At 41.4% G+C, this 25739-nt stretch overlaps 1 protein-coding gene across 2 annotated transcripts in view; it reads right to left on the reverse strand.

Moving 5' to 3' along the window:
• The window catches only part of C7H16orf70 (chromosome 7 C16orf70 homolog), a 214550-nt gene that overhangs the window by 162493 nt on the left and 26318 nt on the right, over positions 1 to 25739 (reverse strand). The window contains exons 2-3 of one of the 2 annotated variants that reach the window (XM_029608693.1): positions 14113 to 14126; positions 13555 to 13637 (exon numbers count right to left, since the gene is read on the reverse strand). In XM_029608693.1, the coding sequence (XP_029464553.1) occupies positions 13555 to 13635 (81 nt within the window). In that variant the 5' untranslated portion in view covers positions 13636 to 13637; positions 14113 to 14126. The remainder of the gene's footprint in view (positions 1 to 13554; positions 13638 to 14112; positions 14127 to 25739) is intronic. The other variant, XM_029608692.1, reaches the window with a different exon arrangement.

Here is a 25739-nt window from a genome sequence, read left to right on the forward strand (position 1 = left end):
ATGTCCAATGTCATAAGGGACCCAGTTTTCGTCCATTTATAAGAGCATATATCTTTGATATCACCCCCCGCATGGAAGAGGCATTTTTGCAAAGTGTTTCAAAGAGTGTACCCTTGGATCTTATGGTGCCCTCTCTAAGCCCCTTGTGTGTAAAGTGAAACACCTTAGCATACAGAAGAAAATCAATATTGTCAAGAGCATGTACTTTACATAAGTTTTCTTTAGAAACCATAGCATCCTGTTGATATACATGACCCAATTTACAGACACCAGCTTTTATCCACTGCTGATGGGCCACGGAACAGTCTCGAAGAGGCACCACATTAGTAAATAAATGGGTCATCATGGAGTATTGCTCCGGACCCACCAACACCGGCTTCCAAAGTCGCCATACTCGCAGGGTGGTTTGCAAGGCAAATGCTACGGATAGGGTCCCCCCTTCTGATGTTTGGGGCTGCCAAGGGAGCACATCTATTGGGAAATGGCCTAAATGCGCCTGCTCCAACTTAACCCATTGTGGGATGTCCCTGATGCTGTAAAGGGCTACCAGGGCTCTCAGCTGTGCTGCGCCATAGTACCACAAAAGGTTTGACACCTGTAATCCCCCCCGTAGTTTGGGTTGAAACAGAGTGGCCTTGGCTATCCTAAGGGGAAGACGCCTCCAGATGAAGTTACAATTGTTGCCATTTTTTAAGCAGATTAGAAGGAAGGTATATAGGAATTGTGGTTAAAAATATAAAAAGCGAGGGAGAATGTTCATCAATGTTATGTTCATCAATGTTCATCAATGTTATGTTCATCAATGTTCATCAATGTTCATCAATGTTCATCAATGTTATGTTCATCAATGTTAAAAATATAAAAAGCGAGGGAGAATGTTCATCCCTCAAACCTCTCCTGAAGAAACCTAACCTCGACACAAGTGAACCCTCCAACTTCCGCCCCATATCTAACCTCCCTTTTTTAGCAAAAATCATGGAGAAAGTTGTTAATACACAACTTTCTGTATACCTGGAAGAGCACAATATCTTTCACCCATCCCAATATGGCTTTCGTAAAGCAGCTAGTACAGAAACCCTACTTATCTCCCTAGCCGATCACATCCTCATGGGCCTAGACAAAGGTCAATCTTTTATCCTAGTCCTTCTGGACATTTCATCCGCATTTGACACAGTGAACCACGCCATCCTACTAAATCGCCTAGCAGAAATCGGATTAACAGGATCTGCCCACAGCTGGTTTAACTCCTTTCTAAGTAACAGAAGCTTCAAAGTAAAAATCAATAACAACGAATCCCCAGATGTCAAATCAACATTAGGAGTACCACAAGGCTCTTCCTTGTCACCCACACTATTCAATATATACCTCCTGCCCCTCTGTCAACTGCTTACGGACCTAAAATTAAAATTCTATCTCTATGCAGATGACGTACAGATTCTGATTCCCATTACAGAATCTCTCCCTAAATCTCTCGCCTTTTGGGAAATCTGCCTCAAATCTATAAACAGTCTGCTCACCAACTTGAATCTAGTTCTGAATGCAAATAAGACTGAACTCCTAATCATCTCCTCGGACCACTCGGCCTTAATCAATCCACCAGCAGGCAACACCCAGATCACGCAAGTAAGGGACCTTGGAGTAATCATTGATAACCGTCTGAATCTTAAGAAAGCCATCAATAACACTACCAAGGACTGCTTTTATAAATTACAAGTCATGAAAAGGCTCAAACCCCTCCTCCACTTCCAAGATTTCAGGACAGTGCTCCAAGTCACACTCTTTTCCAAAACAGATTACTGTAACTCTCTTCTCCTCGGGCTCCCTACTTCATCTATCAAACCATTACAGATGCTCCAAAATGCTGCGGCAAGAATCCTGACTAATACCAACAGAGGAACACACATCACTCCCATACTACAGAACCTGCACTGGCTGCCAATCAAATATAGAATATTACACAAGGCTCTCACTATAATCCACAAAGTCATTCACAACCAACAACAACTAGACCTCCAGATTCCCCTTAAATTATACTCATCAGACAGACCGATTCGAGAAGCATATAAAGGCACCCTGCAACCCCCTACAACGAAATCTACTCGCCTATCATCTACCAAAGAACGAACCTTCTCTACAGCTGGCCCAACCATCTGGAACAAGATGCCCACAGAACTCAGATTAGAACCATGCCCGTTTACCTTCCGCAAAAAACTTAAGACATGGCTCTTCATCCAGGCCTTCACTTAACCTACAGTTCCAGCAATTCCTCACTAATTCAGACACTGACTCCTACCTAAACTCTCTGACAAGTGTAGCCTATACACTTATGCCTCTTCTCATCATATTATTGTATTATCTAATTTGTTCAGTTATGCCTTCTATCGCTCCGGCTATCCTAGCCCTCCAGGTTAATACCCCTTGTTATATGTAACTTTCATTTCTTGTTATATGGTTGACTTTGTTATTCCCCTCATGTTATCTGTAAACCGATCTGATATGAATTTTCTTTCATGAAGGTCGGTATATAAAAATGTTAAATAAATAAATAAATAAATCTTAATAATAGCCAATCTTCCCAGCCACGAATGGGTATGTTCTAACCATTTGTCCAAATTTTCCCAGATATTATCAATAAGAGGTCGGTAATTTAAGTCATACAATGAATTAGTGTGCGGACCCAACCTAACCCCCAAATATTTAAGAGATTTGAGAGCCCATTTGAAAGGGAACCATTACTGCAATGCTGTGACTACTTGAGAGGATAAGGTTAAGTATTTCCAACTTGTCAAAATTAATTTTCATTCCAGACCTTGCTGCAAATTTGCCCAGCTCGTCCATAACTCCCTGAAGTGAGCGCTCAGGATCAGTGAGGCAAAGAGGGATATTTTGAACTGAGCAGACCCTTTTCATACCCCTCGAATTGCCTCGCTGCCCCTAATTCGGATTGCAAAGGGCTCAAAAAATATAGCGGGGGGGGGGGAGTGGACACCCCTGTCTAGTACCCCTCTGAATTAAAAACTGGGGTCCATAGCTCCCACTGACTGACTCTGGCAGCTGGGTGTGCATACATTTTGCGAATCCAGGCAATAAAAGAAGTCCCAAAATCCATTGCATGCATCGTTTGAAAGAGAAACTCCCAGTGAACTAGATCGAAAGCCTTTTCGGCATCCAAGGCAAGGAGTATAGCTAGAAGGCCTTCCTGGTGCACCATGTCTATAATGTCTACAATCCGGCGGACATTGTCTGCTGCTAACCGCCCCGGAACAAATCCCACTTGATCATTGTATATGATCCCCGGTAAGACCCCGTTTAGCCGGGCAGTCAATACCCTGGCCAAGATCTTCAAGTCAATATTAATTAAGGATATTGGCCTATATGAACTGCATTTACTGGGGTCCCATCCTGGCTTAGCGAGCACTGTTATACCGCCAGTATTTGCATCCGAGGTAAAGTCTGAGCCCTCTAATAGGGAGTTAAAAGCTTGGGTCATAGGGCCAACCAAGGTGAGGGGAAATTAATGGTAGTATATTCCCGTGAATCCATCCATCCCTGGCACCTTTCTGGGTTTTAATTTTTTGATAGCAGCCAACACTTCCTGCTGAGAAATGGGATTGTGTAGGACCTCTTTTTGTAAAGGGGTAATCTGTGGCAAAGTGGTATCCTCTAAGTAGTCACATATGGTTTCTAGGGGTATGGAGGTGTCTCGGGAATACAGTTGGGAATAAAAGTCAGTAAAGGACTGGTGTATTTCCTCTGACGAAGTAACCACCTGTCCTTTGGTATTTAGTATCTTGGCTAATACTGTTTGTGCCTGGGCTACTCTTAATTGTCTGGCCAGGTACTTGCCTGCCTTATTTCCTCCTTCGAAGTGCTGCTGTTTAAGGAGGGTAAGGTAATGGCTAATAGCCGTATCCTCTAAAGATCTTTATTGGGCCCACACTACTAAAATTTTCTGGTAAAGCTTCTCTGATTGAGAACTACTATGTCGCTGTGTTAAGTTAGCAAGTTCCAAGAGCAGCTGTGTTCTTTGAGCATCCCTTTCTTTGTTACAATATGCCGCTGGGACAATGCAAGAACCCCAGATCACTGCCTTGGAACATTCCCAAACTGTTAAGGGTGACATGCCTTCAGTTTGGTTGTCACTACTATGGGAAGCTTGCTGGGCAAACCGGATGGGCCATTGGTCCTTTTCTGCTGTCATTTCTATGTTTCGTGGTGGAATGGATTATAAATTGGACAACTGACAGACAACAGCAAGTAGCGGTAAATGGAATATACTCCGAGGAGAGAAGTGTGATAAGTGGAGTGCCTCCAAGATCCGGTCTGGGGCTGGTTCCATTCAATATCTTTCCAAGCAAAATCTGTGGAAAGGTTAAGTGGTGGGTCACAGGTTTGGCAACTGGGATTCAATGCCTAGAAGTGCACAGTCATGCATTTGGGGTGCAGAAAAGCAAATGTATGTGATGGGGGGGGGGGGGAGGGAGACAGATGTGCATGGATAATGAGACACCTCAAAATGATGGCGTCTGACAATCTGAAAGCAGTGACGCATTGTGAAAAGACAGTGGCTAAAGCCAGAGGGATGCTGGGCTGCATAGAGGCATAACCAGTACGGAAGAATAGGAGATAATGCCCCTGTAAAGGTCCTTGGTACTGTATCTTAAAAAGGATAGAGAGAGGATGGAAGTAGTCTATAGAGAGGCAACCAAAATGGTGTTAGGTCTGCAAAGGAAGAACTAAATATGTATATCCTGGAGGAGAGGAGAGACAGGGGAAATATAATAGACTTTCAAATACCTTACTGGTATAAATGATGCACGGAATTAAATCTTTAAAAGGGAAAGAAAGCTGTAGAACTAAGGATCATATGAAATGAAACTCCAAGGGAGTCGACTCAGTAAAGTCAGGAAATATTTCTTCACAGAAGGGGTGATGGATGCATGGAATGCCGTCCCCCAAAACAGGTAATGAAGCCACCAACGGTAATGGAATTGAAAGAGCATGGGATAAACACAGAGAATCCCTAGTGGCTAAAGTACAGAAATGTAAAAAAAGAGGTAACCTGTGTTAACTGGGTTAACCTGCATGGAGCAGCAGTTACTGTCCTTAACAGAAGACATGTGGGTGGCTTGCATGGAGTGGTGGTTTTTACCCTTAAATGGGAGTGGGGGGGGACGACACTCACTAGGTAGACTGGATGTACCACTTGGGTCTTTTTCTGCCACATTTACTATGTTACTATGCTTTGATGGACCTTTGATCTGACCCAGTTTGGCATTTATTATGTTTCACTCTTTAAGTCTATCTCCATATGCTTTATGACTGTTGACCAGTTTAGTAACTGCCCTCTGGACTGACAATTCAGTTTTTGGGGTTTTGTTTTTTTGTTAACTTTATCGAGTTTTAGTTATCAAAGCAAAAATACTTTGATACAGAAACGAGACTGAAAAAACAAGTTACAAAGGATAAATCAAACAAGGAAAAATCTCGCAATCTTAATAGACCAACATCATTAGCAAAGGGCAGAAAAAGAGATTAATAAGAAATTCAAACAAAAGAAACTGCATTGCATGAGATTGGTACAGAATCCTGAAAATTATTAAATTTAGACCAGATCTGGAGCTAAAGGTGATAAAATAGGTTCAATGAGAAACTTTTTAGAATCAATAAACATTCTAAGCTCTTCAGGGGCATAGAACACAAGAATTCTGTTGGAACTTAACCATACATTTTCAGGGAAATCGTAATAGAGACGTGGCCCCAAGGGCAAGGGTTTCCTGGCGCATAGTCAGGAAACTCTTCCTTCTTTCTTGGCTGGCTCGAGCCAAGTCAGGAAAAATCCTAACATTTTGCCCCATAAACTGCACAGACATAGTTGAAAAATAAGCCTTCATAACAGTACTCAGATCTTTCTCAGTATAAAAAAAAAAAAAAAAGTCACCAAAAGTGCTGAACGCTTTGCCACCTCATATTGGGAAGATTCCAAAAAGTCAGTCAACTCAAGATTGGAAGGAATCTGGATGTTTACTTTACTAGTACCAGTGAGAAAATAGACTTTTGTAAAACGAGGAAACCAAATCTGGAGAAATATTCAAAACCTCCTGGAAATATCTTCTTAAAGTAAGACAAGACATTTCGCCTATAACTCGACACCTATTCAATTTAAATCCTTTTGAAGTTTCAGTGTTCAGCACTCTACACAGTACTTCAAGGGTCTCACCACAGATTTATACAGAAGCAATATTGCCTCCTTATCCAAGTTGGCTACTCCTCTCCCTAAGCACTCAAGCTTCCTTTTGACTTTTGCTGTCACTTTGTTTACCTGTTTGGCAACCTTAAGATCATCAGATATGAAACACCCCCATATTCTACTTTTGTGAACAGAATTTCCCTGATTAACTCTCTGGTCACCCAATCAAAGAAATTGGTTACATTCATCTGACAAGACCTTCCCTCTCTGGTAAAATCATACTGCCTCGGATCCTGCAAACCATTGGATTCCAGAAACTGCACTATTCTTCGTTTTAGTAGCAATTCCTTTAGTTTATGCGCTACCATGGTCAGACAAACTGGCCTGCACCATATTCAAGTGGTGCACCACTATCCTCAATATTGGCATTGCACTTGGGAAAACTCTCTTTCCCACCAAGTTCCCAAGCAGTACCAACAAATGGTCTTTTGAACTTTTCACTTTTTCAAGGCAGATTTCATCACTACCAATTGATGTGGAAGTCAGGCTTTTGCAAAACCAAGTGCTTGCTTTATTTTTATATTTGACAGCTAGCCTCTTATAATTTGGAAGACTGGGCACTAATATCAGCCACATCCTAGACTGCATGCCTTCTAGAAGCCTCTGGCTTAACTTCCTTTGGCATTGTAACATACTTGAGGCAGCCAAATATGTCTGCCGGAGGTTCTTTCTGTTAAAGACAGAATAAGGGAGGTATAGGTCAGGGGGTATAGGTAAGGGAGGTATAGGTCAGGATAAAGAACGGGGATGAAGTCTGGAGGATTTTAATTTTGAAAAATGTTTTAACTATTAAGATTTTATCTTGTTTTTATGTTTTGTTTTGTTTTTTTTCTTATTTAATGGGACATTATTTTGTATTTGATTTTACTATGTAAATTATTAGCGAGATATATGTGTTTTGGGTAACGGATTTTTGTGAATTTTGCTACTGCGAATTCAAATATTGTTAACCGCCTTGATATTAACTTGAAAGTCGGTATACAAAGTTAAATAAATAAATAAATAAATAAATAAAGGGTAAATCATATAGTTTAGAACAGCCAGTCGGGTTTTCGGGATATCCACAATGAATATGCATGAGATACATTTGCATATGTCAAGTCTCCATGGTATGCAAATGTATCTCATGCATATTCATTGTGGATATCCTGAAAACCCGACTGGCTGAGGGGGCCCCAGGACAGGTTTGGGAAGCCCTGGTTTAGAATGTGCTCTACACAAAGCCTTGATAGATCATACTCTCTTGGGGCAATTTCTCCAATTGGATTTGTTTTGCACAAACCTTGATAGGATTTCATAAACTATGGTATGTTGGGGATGATCTCAATATCTCATATTTAATGCTAATGCCCTTCTTAGTACTTGCATTGTACCAAAGAGAGAATCCTTCTGGAGTTCATAAAGTGTAATCAACAGGCAACATATCAAGTTGCACTTGAAAATTCTTAATCAGACCAGTGACACCCAATATGATTGGGACTATTTCTGTATCTTTTTGCCACATTTTTGTCTCTGATTGCATCTCTTGGTACTTAAGAATCATTGCTTTCGCCATATGATCCATAGGCTAGTCACTGAGTTCTGACACCTAGCAGCAATGATGTTCTTGTATTCTTCTCCTTCACCACAATATCTGGTTTTCATGCAATGATCTTCCTATCTGTGGGAATAGGAATGTACCAAATGATCACACAACTTTGTTCTCCATATTCTATTAGGGTTCTGCCCCAATATTTGTTTGATATGTTGATGTTATGTTTACACAGCTTCCAATAAATAAACCATGCTACCTTGTTGTGCCCCTCTGTATTCAGGCCTTCTGATGACAGCACATAACATCCAGCAACGAGTTATGTAACAATTTGTAGTAATTTCCTGCAGAATCTGCATCTGGCCATTTTACCAGTCTTTTCTATGTTGGTTGTGAAGCACCTTATTAGTCCACTATCTTGTGCTGCAATTACCACTCTCTCATCCATAGGTCTGAATTCATCGCTCTTCAACCACTGCTGTGTCTAATATTGATCCACGTGGAGTTGCTGAATTAGGTCTCTGTATTTCCCACTGTACTTAGGTTTCTGCCAATTATCCTTCCTTGTTTTCAGATCTGATTCTTTAAAGAGGTAATATGACATTCTCCATCTTATTTACCATTCCTTTACTAATAAATCCTACATGCTGTTTGCTTTTTTGACCACCGGTACATACTGAGCCAAGGATTTTAACGTATTGCCCACTAAGATGCCTAGATCATTTCCTGTGTGGTAACTCCTAACATGGAACCTATCATATGCCTACACAGCATGGGTTACTTTTCCTTACGTGCATTATCTTGCACTTAACATTAAATTTCATCTGCCATTTGGATGCCCAATATCCAACTCTCACAAGGTGCTCCTGCAATTTCTCAAAATCTGCTAGAGATTTAACTAAGAATATTTTTGTGTCACCTCCCTCCTCAATCCCTTTTCCAGATCATTTAGAAATATATTAAAAAGGGGTGGAGTCAAGATGGCGGACACAGCAGTCACATAGCGTTCTGGCTCCAGCGTCTATTTGCCTCTGAATAGTATTTCCACATATTTTCTGTGAAGAAAAAAGGGAAAAATGCCAGCTAAATGAAAGGGGAAAACCAGAGCTTACCCCTCTATCTCGGCGATCCCAGCTGGCCAGAGGGCGATCACGCAATGCGTTGCTGCTTCAGGGGCAAAAGGGCAGAGTGCTCCGGCTGCCGAATTCCAGAAGGGAGCTGTGGATTCGGCCTCGGAGGTATCCCTCAGCCCTTTGGATGATAGACCACCACCTTCGACAAGTGCGATGTTGACGCCGCGGCTACCCGGGAGCCCCAAAGTGTTAGCTCCTGGAGTGCAGCCTGAGGGGGCGGTGCCGCTGAAAGAGCTTGTGCGAACCCCCGTGGAAAACGGAGAGACCTCTCTGGGTGAGAATGCTGTGGGAAGGAGAGAAGAACTGACGTCCACCGGAGGAGCGGCTTCGGGACAGGATTCCCTATCATCAGCTATGGCAAAGGCTGTAACAGACTGTTCTTTAAAAAGTAACTCAGTAGCCAGTCAGCTAGACGCCTTAAACAATAACTTTGCTGGTCGTAAAATGGAAGTCTTAGGGAAAATAATGGAATTGGAAACTGGATTGAAACAAGTCAAAGATGTACAAACTGTATTGATACAAGATTCTGGGATGATCAAAAGGAAAATGGAGAAGATTGAGAATACACTGAGACATTTAAACCTGAGAATAATTAATTTTCCAAGGGCTGTTGGAGAGTTGCCTAGGATAACCATGAATCGGTATATACATGATGTTTTGGAAATTCCCGCGGATAAGTCTCCACCCCTGGAGAAAGTGTATTTCTTGCCTATTTGAAAAAAAATCAGCTGATACCACCGACTCAGAACATGTTAGAAAATTTGACTAAGTTCTTAGAATCATCCTCTTATGAAGTTTTTGAAAGATCAACCTTATTGATTTCATTTTTTAATGAAAATGATATGGGAATATTAATGAGAGCTTATTTTAAAAAGCTCAATATACCTTTTATGGGAACCTGTTTGCGTATATTCCCTGATCTGACAAAAGAGACTCAGCAAAAGGTTATAGATCTGGGGGCCTCCTTCATACTTAGGTTCCCATGTAAATGTGTCCTTAAGTATAGAAGTGAGAGTTATGTAATTTTTCCCAACTAGAGCAGTTGAAGGCCTTTGTTGATGCAAAGAAGCTGGAACATCAGATGAGTGGGGATTTAAATAGTCCAAGTATAAATACCTGAAGTTGTTTGCTTTTTCTCATTTATAGAATGACGTTTTTCCTATTGTCTTCCTATGTCTGCAGTACACCACCCCACACCTTAATGGTTGTTTTGATCAAGGTCTAATGGTTGTATTGATCAAGGAAATTTTAGTTAAAAGAATCTGTTTCCTTTGTAATTCTTTAATCTTGTGTTAAATACAACATGTTTCTGTAACAAAGAAATCTTTGTAAATGATTAAAATTCAATAAAGAGTAAATTAAAAAAAAAAAAGAAATATATTAAAAGCACCAGTCCGGGACCCAAGATGGCTGCCACACGGTGAACACGGAGGCAATCTAGCTCCGTGTTTTTTCCTTCTTGTACCTTGCTAAGGGTTTTCTTAGGTCTTTTTTTGCCTTTCAATGCCTCATACAAAACGCAAGGCAAGAATTAGAGAGGTTACGGCCTCAACTGCGGTGTTACCTTTTCGCCAGACGCGGATTGAAGATGTGCTTCCTGGTTTGCAGATAGAGCCGGTGAGCGGACGCCGCACGCCCTGGCCGAGGAGATCTCTCTTAGTCCCGGCGAGCTTACAACCCCCTCCCTCTCTTGCAACCCCCCTTTGTACGGGGGGGGGGGGGGGGGGAGAACAACTGCAGGAAACCTCGACGAATCAGCTCGTAAGAACACCGGAGGAGCCCCAGAGAAGCGGCATGGATATCGTGCAGGCTTCGGTGAGCCTGGAGAGTTCAGGCTCCGGGGGAGGAGAGACTGGTCCGAAGCGAGATGAGCGAGAGGAGGCAGGCCTTCAGGACAAAGGAGGTGAGGAAAATGAAATACACGTTGTATTGAAACACCCATTGCCTGTTCCAGAAAAAATAACTTCAGAAGAAATATGGAAGGCTTTAACAATAATGAATAAAGCAATAGTGGATTTAACAAATGTTGTGAAGCAGAACTTAGAGAAATCCAACAGTTTGGAAATGAGAGTTCAGAAATTTGATTCCTCTATAATAAAGGTGGAGAAGGATATTAACTATATGAGAGAAGTACAACTTAATTTAATAAAGTCGGATTCGTATGTGAATGGAAAGATAGATTTCCTGGAGAATCAGTTGCGAAGAAATAATTTAAGAATACTGAACTTTCCAAAAACAAAATGGATGTCTTTAAAGGACCTAATTAAGAGTTACTTCAGTAATATCTTGATGTTCACAGAAGAGAAAATACCAACAGTGACAAGAGCATATTATATTCCAGGAGGGAAAGCTAAAGAGAGAGATTCTCAAGAAGAACTATTGGATAAGGATGTTTCCCCTGTTAATTTAACTGATTTCATTGAAAAATCGTATGAAGCAAAGATTGAAGAGCGAGTAATTGTCTCTGTGACTTTTCTTCAAATGTCTGACAGAGATGAAGTATTAAGGAGATCTTTTAAAAAACAGGCTGAGTTATTTTATGGATATCAAGTCAGAGTATTCCCAGACATTACTAAGAGAATTCAAGAAAAAAGGAAAGCCTTTTTGGCTTTGAAGAACGAAATTGTGGCCAGAGGAGCAAAGTTTTATTTGAAATATCCATGTCATTGTATCCTGGTTTACAATAATAATAAGTATATATTTACTGAATTGGAACAACTACGTGTATATCTGGATTCTCACTCCGATTAGTCCTAGAAGGGTAGGCGAGAAATAGAGTAAATCTGCTAATAACCGTGTGTTAGAATTATCTTGTATAGATTACTTATTTTACCGCTTATTTTCCTAGGGTCCCCCCTTTTTTACTTATAATATGGAAGATATCTTGTTTTTTGAAGTTGTACGACTGAAAAAATGGAATGTATATTTCTTTTGTCTCTTCCTGTTTTTTCTTATTAGCTTCAATTGTAATTGAAATGTGAAAATTCATTAAAATTAAAAATTAAAAAATAAAAATAAAAAGCACCAGTCCCAGTACAGATTGCGATTTAACTACTCTATCATCTGCAAATTTAATCACCTCACTAATTCCCCTTTCCGGATCATTTATAAATATATTAAAAAGCACCGGTCCAAGTACAGATCCCTAAGGCACTCCACATTTACTTCTCTCCAGTGAGAAAACTGACCATTTAATCCTACTCTGCTTCCTTTCTTTTAACCAGTTTGCAATCCAAAAAAGTACATTGCCTCCTATCCCATGACTTTTTAGTTTTCTTAAGAATCTGTCATGGGGGACTTTGTCAAATACCTCTGAAAATCCAAATACACTAAATCTACTGGCTCACTTTTATCCACATGTTTATTAACCCCTTCAAAAAAAGGAAGCAGATTTGTAAGACAAGACTTCCCTTGGTTAAATCCATGATGGCTATGTCCCATTAAACCATGTTTACTTAAGTTCTGCGATTTTGTGCTTTAGAATAGTTTTCATGAGGTTTGAGTAAAAAAAAAAAAAAAGCCAAGAAGAGGCACCCCTGAGCTCATTTATCTATAAAAATTAAATATGACGTCTGTTTTTCTCTGAACAATAGCTAGGAAGGTTAGATACTCAGGTGAAGCGAGGGATCTGATAGAAGGCCTGGAGGCTGCTCCTAGTCAGTTAGAATCTTGACCCATAAAACAGATCCCATGATTTCAGACTAAGGCTCCAATATTACAAGTGGAAGAGATGTGGGGGAAGTATCAGCTCTAGTCATACCCTCAGAGAGGGAAAGGGAAGACTGTTTCAGTCTGGGGATCGATCCATATCAAACAGCTGGACAGGCTTTCCTTTCTGAAGTTGGATAGCTATAACTGTGAAAATGGCACTGAAATTGAGTCATAGCACTGAGTCTTCAATGCCAGTGCCAAATTTTGGAGAAATGTTCATCAATGTCATCGAGTTACATTACCCACTTGTGTGGCTTATTTATCCTGCTTGATCCTATAAGAACAATGACAACTGATTCCGGTCCTCATAACTTTGCTTATAAAAACATCTATAAGAATATCTATGTAAAGTCCTATTATAAGACTGTTAGCTGTTCCCATGAATACTGAAAGAGCTCACTAAATTTCCATGGGAAAAATTACACTCAGTTCCGAGAAGTATTTGTTAGAGCAGGTGGGGAGGGACAGGGGTTTTAAGTGGAAATCACTTAGCATGGATTCCTCTCAGCAACCTACATGAGTGTCATACCCATTAGCTGCACAGTAGATTAACAGTGCATTACTATAATTAGTCTTTGCTACAGGAGCACTCAGACAGTATCTGAATGGAAATCCTCATACTGGGAACAATGATAAAATAGGTAGGTTTAAAAATCACTGATCCAGGCTCTCTCTGCACACTAAATCACTATGTATAAGCAAGATTACTTACACTAAAATCAATATAACAGAGCATCAATAACTTCATTATCTTCTGAGATCCTTACATTTCATCTAATAAAGCCTGCAATCCACATTTTCTCTATCCAGATAAGACTGTATACATAATTTCCTAACTTCACTTTCTAATATACAGATATGTAAATCAAAGGCACTGTGTAAAAATAAAATATTAATCTATCCAATTAGCCATCTATAGGACTACTCACCTGTTCACTGTAGAGGACTTGCACATTTTTGATGGTACGACAGTGTTTCTGAAGAATTGCTACAGCTTGAGCCAATGGCATGCCTATAACAGAAGACCTTTCTTTAACACAATTTGTAAATCTAGACTGAAAACAAAACAAAAACAAAACAAAACGCTTTGATTTATTGATTTTCTGCTAATCAAAAGGTCAAGTGTTCGGCTACAAGCGGAAATGAATACCTTTTATTTATGCAAAACCTCAACACTGAAATCACCCAGAATGCAATGTATATCACCCAATCAATAAGCCTACTTAAAATTGTTGCCTCAGGTTAGATGGATTCACAACTTAAAGACTTGGAAGACCAGCACTTGTTTGTTAAAAATGCAATTTCCCTATCATTCATAACTTTACAATTGAAAACACGATGTACCTATACTCTTCAAATCTCACGTCTTGTACAGCTGCAGTGTAAACCTTTAGAATGCATGCCCAAAGTGCCACTCATGGTCAATTCAAGAAGATGAAATTCCAAATCAACATTAATGTAGCTCCCTGACTTTAACACTTACTAACCTTTTTGAGCTTATCTGTAAAATAAAAAAAGAGTGTCAAACATTGAATTACATTTCTCATCACATATTACAGTAATAGTACTGATGCGTTGCAATTCGAAAAGAACAGGTTAATTACATGTACCTAGTTCTATTTTATAGTTGGTCAAACTCAAATTTGAAAAACAGTGAAAAGCATTACTTCTTCCACTTTATTTATTTGATGTATTACCTGCCTATTTTAATAAGAAGTTCACTCAAGCAGGGTACAACAGATACAAATGGCAGAATACAATTAGAGATCAATAGTAGCAGTTTACAATTAAGAAGGTGAACAGTAAGGACTTAACTAGCTCGGCGAGGATGGAACTAGAGAGGTACCATATACCTGTGTATAAGTTGATCTCATGTATAAGTCAAGGGTATTTTTTGGGCTCCAAAATCACGAATAATCTGTCACCTGTGGATAAGTTAAGGATAAAACCTACAGGGCTAATGAAATGGTGAAATCATACTAAGAAACAAAGCGATAACTTAAGAAAATCGCTTTTATTTATGTCCCTGTTGTATGAATCCTTGCCTCCTTCCCCCATTGGATATCCCTGCTCTTTTAATCCTTCTCTTTTATTCAAATCCTTCCAAGTCCAATTCTTTGTTGTCGGAATGTCTGAATAAATCGTGGAACTGTTCTTTGGTGATGCCATCAGCGTAAACATGGTCTTCGCTGTCTCCATCTGTTGCTTCAACATCCAATGCCGATTTGTCTGTGTCTTCATAGATGGCATCATCTTCTGATCCATCTATAGCATTGCTAATGCTGCATTTCAGAAATGACTTCTGCATTTCTGGTGAATTGACTCCCAGGCATCCTTTACCCATTTCGCTACCAAATCAATGTCTGGCTTCATTAGGTTCCCTCCTTTTGTTAACTTTGCTTGATCAGAACACATCCATTATTGCCACATATGCCTCAATTGGTCCATGAAAGGCTTGTTGAGACAGACATCTAACGGCTGGAGCACTGATGTCAGACTTCCTGGAATCACTGCTAATATGATCGCCATTTTGTTTTTGCATCATCTTTCACATCCTCTTATGTGTGCACAGAACATATCCCACACCAAGTCGTTCTCTTAGCCCCGAGTTAGGTCGCTTACCCCACACATCGCACAGCCACCATTTCATTCCCTCCTCATCCATCCAGCCTTTAGGATGAACCCAAACAGTTACGCCTACTAGAATTTTTAGGTTCTTCAGCATCGTTTTTCTCTTTAATATTACCACCAGATGCAGTTGTGTGTCATCTGCCAGTTAAGACAGGACCACCGTGAAATGGATCTTTTCATGACCAGTTGTTTTTAGAAGTATGGTCTTCTCATTAATGCCAACTATAATGTGATTGCCAGGCATATCAAATGTCATTAGCGTTTCATCCATATTACCAGTGTATTCATATCAAAATGATTCTTTATTCTCTGCTGAATAATGGTGCGCCAATCAGACTCTGGCTTGGGGGGGAGAGGACGTGCTTGCGCAACTGCCGTCATTGTCCTCACAGCAGCGGATGAGTTAAGGGATCAGATGGAGCATGCAAATGATTCACTCATGCATCTTGAATTACGGTACCGGCATTATGTGTATTGACCCGTGGATAAGACGATCCCGACTTAAGAACCAGTTTTGAGAGTAACATTTTTTGACTTATGAATATATACAGTAAATCACTAAACTTTTCAGAAACATACAAAATTTGAAAATTTAATGTGTACACATAGCATATTCATGAAGCTGTATATAAACCTACAATCAACAGTAATGTCTAGGTTTAAAGTAAATATGCATCTCAATAGGCAAAAGCTTTTAGCAGAATTTTTAGGCACTAAAACTGTTATTAGTCACTTTTTTTTTTTTTACTGTGAGGTTAGGTTCTTCCTGCTTTTCATTTATATTTATTAGGTATTTATTAACCACCAATACTAAAACTCAAGGCAGTGAACAACCATACATACATAACTAAAGTACAATGGAAGTGACACAATTTGACATCACATCTCAGTCAGCATTAACCCGTTTTTTTAATCAAAAGTCATCCTCAACAAATGTGCTTTAAGGAATCCTTTGCTCTCTCTCAAGTGAAGGCAGTTATGGTTTGGCATTAAAAGCCTGGCAGAAGAGACTGGCTTTAGCATGTTTCCTGAAACAGGAGGTAATAATCCTTTTAAAATAGCCTGTACTCCATGCACCATTCTGAAATGTAAAATGTAATCAGGACGTGATGCTGTGAGTGGGTGGGCTGCAACTTTGCCTGACTCTGAGTGCCGCACCGCCTCATCCCTTTCCATCAGCCTCCATATCCTAAAAGATTTACTGAATTAGGTTCTGAAGGAGGCATGGACATTTAATATCGTGGTTTTAACAGCGTTGTGTCAACCAGGGCAGCTAAAAAAGAGAAGGATAAAGTGAGGCCTACTGATCACAAGATGGCGGCGAACACTTCGAATCCAGACTGTTTCATTAACTCTGGCGATGATTGCAGAGCTGATAGTGTCAGTTGTGCAGGCCTTAGATGCAAAGTTTGATAAAATATATGACCAACAAGCTGAAATAACAGTTATGTTTGATATCTTTAATCACGGCATTGAGGAGGTTGAGCAGTGAGTCTCTGGGCCACAAGATAATCAATGGAGCCAGGGTGGGATGTTGAACGATACTGCAGACCACTCTGCACAAACTGGAAGAGAAAATAGAGGACATTGAAAACAGGTCGTGTTGAAATAATCTTCATTTTGTAGGCCTGCCCGAGAAATGGTTTCTGCAGGAGTTGTGTCTTCAAAATTTAAAAGATGGCTTCTGCATCAAGTGAGCGCACACAGACTAGGCTGACAGAGGGAAACAGCAGAGAAACAGAGAAGTGATCACTCGTGTGCTGAACTCCACACACAAAACGCAGATCCTAAGAGCGGTGTGGGGAGGTAAGGAATTGCACTATAATAATAAAAATGTGCTGGTATTCTAGGACAATTCTATGAAATTGTCAGCACAGTGGAGGGAATTTGCACCACTACCCACTACCCAGCCCAATTCTCCGTAGTGTATGAAGGGGAAATGCGATGGTTTACTTTGGTGGCAGAGGCAAAGTAAAGTGTGACTGAGCTAGAGGTTAAGCAGGGAGCCGCAAGTGAATGTCATCCGCATGTTACTTGAGTGATCCTGCACTTAAGTTTCCCAGCATAAGCATTTAGAGATGGAGGCACTGGCTGCTTTTTTCCGGTAACGAAGTAGCAGCATGGCGGCATCCAGATGCTTGCCATGTCAATGATGTTCTGTGGCTGGCAGGGGACCTGAGTGAAGTCTGTCGCGGATCAGTCCAAATGTTACAGTACCCCCTCCCCAAGCCTCTGAGTTTAGGCTTATGGGGAAAGAGTCAATAAAACACTCTGGTGAGACAAGGACATTGGAAACAGGTTCACTTCAGGACTGAAACCCTTCCACAAGATAAGGCAGTACAGTTTGCCTCCAATACACTCAGAGTTCAAGATGGCTTGAACTTCATATTCTGAATCCTTTTCAGAAGAAACATTGGTAGGCTTAGGGATGGGCCGAGTCGGCCAAATCAAGAGCAAAGGCTTGAGCAGTGATACATGGAAGGTACTCTGGAACTTGAGCATAGGGGATAGCTTGAGTTGAAGCTGACCGATCCCACTTGGTGAATGACTGGAAAAGATCCAATGAACTGTGGCAAAAATTTCATGGAAGGCATCTTTAAACTAAGCTTACAAGTGCCTAATCACATCTTGTCACTGGGAGGAGTCTTTTATCCACCTGGTTTTTTTGTACTTCTCCATCGCCAAGATAAGGAATTGACAAGCCCTTTAGCAAATTTATGCAAGTCTCTGGGCCCATGGTATTAGCTGTGGGACATGGAACTGCCAAAAGTAACAGGCAGGAGTCCATGGATATCTGCCAAAAACTTATCTTGAAGGGCAAAGAACCCACGGATTCCCTAGTATGATTGTCTGTGGATGGTAAACAGTTGAGAAGTCCAAAGTAACCTAAAATTTCCGGTAAAGGTTCTTCTAGAACTTGGCAGTAAATTGAACTCCATGATTCAAGAGCACTTGTTCAGGTAACCCGTGTAACCAAAAAACATGTTGAAAGAAGATATAGGCCAGTGCTGGAGCAGAGGAATGTCAGCAAGAGTCAATGTGGGCCATTTTCAAAAACCAGTCCACTATATCCCAAATATCAGTACAGCCATTAGAGCATGAGAGATCTGTAATAAAATCCAGGGCTATGTGGGACCACTGTTTGGCAACAGCTGTTAGCTCCCACAGGCGAGCATGAGACGGTCTGTCGACAGCCCAATTGGGGAAGGACTCCACGTAGTGATGGACATCTTGTTTTACTTGAGACCACTAATATTGGCAAGAAAGCAATTCTAGCATCTTACTGGTGCCTGAATGGCCTGTTATTTGAGAATCATGTGCCCAGTGAAGAACTTTCTCTTGAAGACATTTAGGAACTATTTTCTTCCCAGGAAGTACCAGAACTGTGTCTGCTGCCAGAATCTTTGCAGGATCAACAATTGTACCTGAGTAAACACTGCTTCAAAGGATAGAGAAAGAGCATCTGCACATTGATTTTTCTCTGCTGGTCAATACTCAAATTCAAAATCAAACAGATTAAAGAACAAGGACCACCAAGCTTGCTGCAGATTCAATCATTGTGCCTGTTAGAAATACTGGAGGTTTTTTGGGGGCAAGATGGCGTCCTGACTGGGTCTAAGGTCTAGAGCTGCTCCTTTTCCTGCTTAGAATCTCTTCAAACTTGCTACTATGCCGCTGAAACGAAAGGGGAAGGTGAGGGTGTTTCCCTCCATACCTACCCAGCTTTCACAGCAGGATCTTATAACAAACTTCCTAGCCCAGGGAGCTGTAAATATTGGGGTGGTAAATCCTGTTGTGGACATACCTGGAGGAGAGGTAATTTCGCCAGGGACTGAGGTTTCCCTCAGCCCCACCGACATTCGACCACCGGCAGCTCAAGGAACATCGACTCCAGACGCCCAGCAGACAGCGCAGACCGATGAGGTCAGAGACGCGGGAGTGCTGGGAGAAGCGTCAATGAGTCATGCAATACCAGGAAGCGGAGAGGTTTCAGCGGAGGGAAGAAAATACGGCCCACGCTAATTCAACCGGCCCATCTACATCCGAAACGACCCCCCCTACATCAGGTGTTCGACCTGAGATATTGGTAAGACTAGCGGTCGTTACACTTGAAAACGTGTGGGAATTAACTGCAGGATTAATAATGGCTGTTCGGGAATGCAATACTAAATTGGATTCCTTCGCATTGCAATTCAACTAAAAGATTTTGACTCAAGAAAACACACTGACTCAAGTTCAGTCTGCTGTCGCGAAGGTAGAGGTGGACATAACCGTTAAAGAATTTTAACATTGCAACAATAAAGGATAGGGCAGCCCTATCTCGTCACTTGGAACTACTGGAGAATTGGAATCAACATCTTAACCTAAGACTAATTAATTTTTCTAGAATAATGGGGGAAATGCCTTTAACTACTTTCAAAAGATACCTAGTAGAAATTCTACATGTACCTGAGTCTCAATTTCCTTCTATAAATAAGGTATACTTTCTTCTATCTAATATATAGAATCGTTCAAATGAACAAGCGGCTCCCCCTATTGATTTTCAAAATTTAAACAACATTTGGAATCATCTGCTATAGAGGTTATTGATTTTTCTACATTGTTGGTCTCTCTGATAATGGAACAAGATATTAGTAAGTTGATGGCTTGTTACTTTAAAAATTTGAATACTATGTTCCATGGCAGAAAGGTTTGCATGTTTCCTGATATTTCAAAGATCACGCAGGAGAGACGTAAAGAATTCCTAAACATGAGACAGGAGGTGATATCACTAGGTGCCACCTTTATGTTATGTTTCCCTTGTAGATGTGTTAAGAAAGAAACAGATACATATTTTTTCTCCCGAGCAGTTGAGAGTATATTTGGATTCTTTTTCCCCTCATAATCCCTAAGTTTTCAAGGTATGGTTAAAATAAAACACAGCATCTGTTATTAGGTTAAGCCTTGAATGAGATATTTCCTTTATATCCTCAAAGTACAGTCCCTCTCTGGTGTGATTTATAATGAGAGTTGGTTACTGCAATATAATGTTATTTCTTTATATAATTACTGATAGAAGGATATAATTTTGTTTCATTACATTTTGTTTCATTACATTCTAATGTAATGTAACATGTTTCCTGTAACATTTTAAATACAATGTATATTTGAAAAGCAATAAATAAAGAATTAAAAAAGAAATACTGGAGGTTTTTATGACTGGTGTATATGGCAATAGGATAAGCAACTCCCTCTAATAAATGGCATCATTCCTCCAAGGCAAGTTTAACAGCAAGAAATTATCTGTCACCAATAATATAGTTCCTTTCTGAAGGAGTAAACTTCTTAGAACAGAAGCAGCAAGGATTGAGTATTCCTTTATCACTGTGTTGAAAGAGGACAGCCCCTACACTCCAGTAATGGAGGTATCTACCTCTATGATAAAGGATTTTAAAGTGTCTGGATGCTAGAACCAGGAGGTTTCAAAAAATGCTGCCTTAAGCTGAGTGAATGCTCAGACAACTACTTCTGGCCAGTTCTTGGTATCAGAGCCCTTTTTGGTAAGTAATGTAAGCAGTGCTACTAGAGTAGAATAATTATGTAGGAAATGCCGATAATAGTTCTTAAAGCCTAGAAACCTTTGCAGGGCTTTAAGACCCATCAACTGGGCTATGTTTGAATAGCTTTCAGTTTTTCTGGATCCATCCACAGACCATGGTGAGAGATAATGTAACCCAGAAAAGGCAATTCCACCTGCTCAAGGTACATTTCTCAAGTTTGGCATAAAGATCATTCTCTTGGAGTCTCTGAAGTACCAGTCTGACATGCTCAGAATGCTGGGAAAGAGAACAAGAAACGATGGGAATACCATCCAAGTAAATGAGCACACGAGTGAAGGTGGTCTCGAAAAATTAAACTGACCATGTGTTGGTATACTGCTGGAACATTACAAAAACCAAGCATTACAAAATATTCATAATGCCTGTCAAGGGTGTTAAACACCATCTTCCACTCATTGCTTTCAAGTATGTGGATGAGATTATAGGCACCCTGAGAGCCAGTTTAGTGAATATCTTGGTTCCCTGCAGACAGTCAAACAGCTTGGCTATCAGGAGTACAGGGAACAAGTTCTTCTATACATGGTCTGAGGGACCAGTCCTTCACTCCCACATTGAAAAAGCTTGCCCCTGTTAGAGACAATGTGGTCAAATAAAACCATGTTCCAGTTTTTCCTTAATATAGTCCGTCATTGCTTTAGTTTCATGAGCAGACAGAGGGTAGACACAGTGGGAAGGAGTCTTCCCTGGCAGAAGATCAATGGAGCAGTCATTTGGTCTGTGAGGAGGAAATGTTTCTGCATGTTTTTTTACTGTCAGCAAATGCTATTTATTGCAGAGGAAGTCCAGGGAGAACCAAAACCGTGGTCCAGGCTGCGGCTGCAGGTGGCATGATCCAAACAAGACATTGTTGTAGACAAGAGGATTCCCAAAGGGCAATTTCAAGAGTTTGCCAGTCAATGACAGAATTGTGTTGAATTAACCAGGGAAGACTGAGGATTACTGCCTTCAGGAGAACAAAAAAAAGGATCTGTTCTCTGTACAATGCTCCAATCTGCAAAGTCAGTGGAGCAGTAGTCGTGGCCAAGTGTCCTGGCTACGACTACCACGGGCCTCTGTGTTGATCTCCATAGCCTCATGTCTAATGCTAACAGGAACTAGTAACCGAGAAGAGGCTGGAGAATGGCCTAGAGTTGCCTCTCTGATCAATTCCAGACTTGGGAGTTTCCCGCCTTCTCAGGACATTGCGAGGCATAGTGCCCTTGGCCAACACAGTACCGTGTGAGTTTCCCTCATAGAATAACAGCTTTCCCAATCTACATTGGCTCTTTGGGGGTCAAGGCAATTTTCTCAGTGGGAGTGGGCAGTGGAGTGCCTCAGGGATCTGTATTGGGACCCTTACTTTTCAATATATTTATAAATGATCTGGAAAGAAATACGATGAGTGAGGTAATCAAATTTGCAGATGATACAAAATTGTTCAGAGTAGTTAAATCACAAGTAGATTGTGATAAATTGCAGGAAAACCGTGTGAGACTGGAAAATTGGGCATCGAAATGGCAGATGAAATTTAATGTGGATAAGTGCAAGGTGATGCATATAGGGAAAAATAACCCATGCTATAGTTACACAATGTTAGGTTCCATATTAGGTGCTACAACCCAAGAAAGAGATCTAGGTGTCATAGTGGATAACACATTGAAATCGTCGGTTCAGTGTGCTGCGGCAGTCAAAAAAGCAAACAGAATGTTGGGAATTATTAGAAAGGGAATGGTGAATAAAATGGAAAATGTCATAATGCCTCTGTATCGCTCCAAGGTGAGACCGAACCTTGAATACTGTGTACAATTCTGGTCGCCACATCTCAAAAAAGATATAATTGCGATGGAGAAGGTACCAAAATAAGGGGAATGGAGCAGCTCCCCTATGAGGAAAGACTAAAGAGGTTAGGATGTTTCAGCTTGGAGAAGAGACAGCTGAGGGGGGATATGACAGAGGTGTTTAAAATCATGAGAGGTCTACAACGGGTAGATGTGAATCGGTTATTTACTCTTTCAGATAATAGAAAGACTAGGGGGCACTCCATGAAGTTAGCATGGGGCACATTTAAACTAATCGAAGAAAGTTCTTTTTCACTCAAAGCACAATTAAACTCTGGAATTTGTTGCCAGAGGATGTGGTTAGTGCAGTTAGTATAGCTGTGTTTAAAAAAGGATTGGATAAGTTCTTGGAGGAGAAGTCCATTACCTTCTATTAATTAAGTTGACTTAGAAAATAGCCACTGCTATTACTAGCAACAGTAACATGGAATAGACAGTTTTGGGGTACTTGCCAGGTTCTTATGGCCTGGATTGGCCACTGTTGGAATCAGGATGCTGGGCTTGATGGACTCTTGATCTGACCCAGTATAGCTTGTTCTTATGTTCTTAAGGCGGGAGCTGGGTCCATAAGAGGGGCATCCAGAGGACACTGGAACTTGGGAGCCAACTTCAGATGAGGCACATAGACATCTTTCTCTCTGGCATATTCTTGAAACCGAATATCAATCTTAATGCACAGGGTATTAAGATCGAGGCCTGTGGTGGACTTCTCCGCCTGCAAAGCTCATCTTTGATGTGATCATCTAATCTTTGCCAGAAGATGGCCATAAGACTCTCCTTGTTCCATTGCAGTTCAGATGCCAAAAGTCCAAAACAGAATGGCATAGTCGCCGGCGGTCTTGGATCCTTGTTCAAGACAAAGCACATTGGCAGCTACTGAGGAGGAGCACCCAGCTTTATCAAAGACATGCCAGAATTGTTCAAGTAACTCTTCCAAATTTCTTATGAAAGGATCCTTCCGCTCCCAAAACAGAGAGGCCCAGGCTAGGGCTAAACCAGTCAGTAGGGACAAGATTAAAGTTATCTTGATTTGGTCGGAGGGAAAACTGGGAGTTTGCACCTCAAAATGCATAAGACACTGGTTTAAGAATCTTGTACAGGCTTTAGGATCTCCATCATACCTAGGAGACGGATCCAAATGTGGCATAGGTTCTGGGCCAGGAACTAGAGTAGCTGGTGAGGGTAGTGCCAGAAGTCAGGCCTGTATGGCATCCATTTGATCAGCCAGACCCTGGAGTACGCCTGCAATTTGGTTTAGCTGTTCCTGCTGCTACTGGACTCTGAGGCCCAAACCCAGAATGGCCTGGACCAAGGACAAGTCTGCCAAGCTCATGGCCTCAGCAATCTGTCATAACATATGTGCCCTTGTACTATGGTGAGAATGACACTGGACAGGGACCAGGTCTGGGCTTCACCTATACTAGCCTCTTCACCTGCAGGTTGAGTCCTTGGGTTCTGTTAATCTGGAAAAATATAAAATCTGGCATGCGACAAAAATTAATGTAATAGTTAAAATGAAAGATTAACATTTCTGAGCCCAGAAGAACTTAGCTGAGGTCACCATAGAGAGCAAACAGGCAAGTTCAGAAATCAGACTGCGGTCAGGGCAGAAGGAAGATGAGCAGTGACAGAATCCAGGCAGTAGTCGAGGCAAGCAGAGATCAGGCAACATTTTATTTTATTATTTACTCTCTCAGATAATAGAAGGACTAGGGGGTACGCCATGAAGTTAGAAAATAGCTCATTTAAAAGAAATCAAAGAAAATTCTTCTTTACTCAGCACAGTGGAAAAGCTTTGGAATACAGTAGTCAGTGAAACTGGGTTTAAAAAAAAGGGTTTGGATAGGTTCCTAGAGGAAAAATCCATAAACTGCTATTAATCAGTAAGGAATAGTAGCTTGAGATCTATTGTTCAGATTACTTACCTGGTAATCTTGTTTTCCTTAGTGTAGACAGATGGACTCAGGACAAATGGGATAGTATCCGCGTGCTAGCAGTTGGAGACGGATCTGACGTCAGCACAGGGGCGTGTATATATCCCCACAGGAAGCGCAGCTGTTCAGTAATCTTCCTTGCAAAAGCTGTTATGGATGTGTGTACTGACGCTCAATGAAAAGTAAAGAAAAAAGTGAAAACAGGCCTCCCCTGACCGATTGACAGTGGCCGGAGACCGCCAGCCTTCCCAACCGGAAGGCGTGGATATAGGCAGAGTGTACGCTCTTAGGAACACAAAAGTCAAAGGCGTACCCGGAATCAGTGAAACCCATGGACACAGGCAGCTGGGCGGGATGCTGAGTCCATCTGTCTACACTAAGGAAAACAAGATTACCAGGTAAGTAATCTGAACATTTCCTGGCGTGTAGCCAGATGGACTCAGGACAAATGGGATGTACCAAAGCTTTACACCCCGCCTGGGCGGGAGGCTGCCTGAGGACCATGCAGTACCGCCCTCGCAAAGGCCGAGTCCTCCCTGGCCTGGACATCCAGACGGTAGAACCGAGAAAAGGTATGGAGGGAGGACCATGTCGCCGCTTTACAGATGTCCGCCGGTGACAGCATCCGGGATTCAACCCAAGACGCCGCTTGGGCTCTGGTAGAATGAGCCTTAACCTGTAGAGGCGGAGCCTTCCCAGCCGCCAAGTAGGCGGCTCTGACCACGTCTTTAATCCAGCGGGCATTGGTGGGCCGAGAGGCCGCTTCACCTTGCTTCTTCCCGCTGTGTAGGACGAACAGATGGTCTGTCTTCCGCAGGTCTTGAGTCATTGTCAGATACCTGGGCAGCAATCTGCCGATGTCGAGATGGCGTAATAAACGGCCTTCTTCAGATGTCTTCAAACCTACCGTGGTAGGCAAGGATATGGTTTGGTTAAGATGAAACTGTGAAACCACTTTAGGGAGAAAGGAGGGAACCGTCCGAAGATGGATAGACTCCGAAGTGATACGTAGAAAGGGGTCACGGCAGGACAGCGCCTGGAGTTCAGAGACGCGGCGTGCGGAGCATACGGCCAGCAGGAATACCAACTTCAGGGTTAGAGACCGTAGAGACAAGCCCCGAAGGGGTCGGAA

Source organism: Rhinatrema bivittatum, chromosome 7 (genome assembly GCF_901001135.1).
Source record: "Rhinatrema bivittatum chromosome 7, aRhiBiv1.1, whole genome shotgun sequence".
NCBI lineage: Eukaryota > Metazoa > Chordata > Amphibia > Gymnophiona > Rhinatrematidae > Rhinatrema > Rhinatrema bivittatum.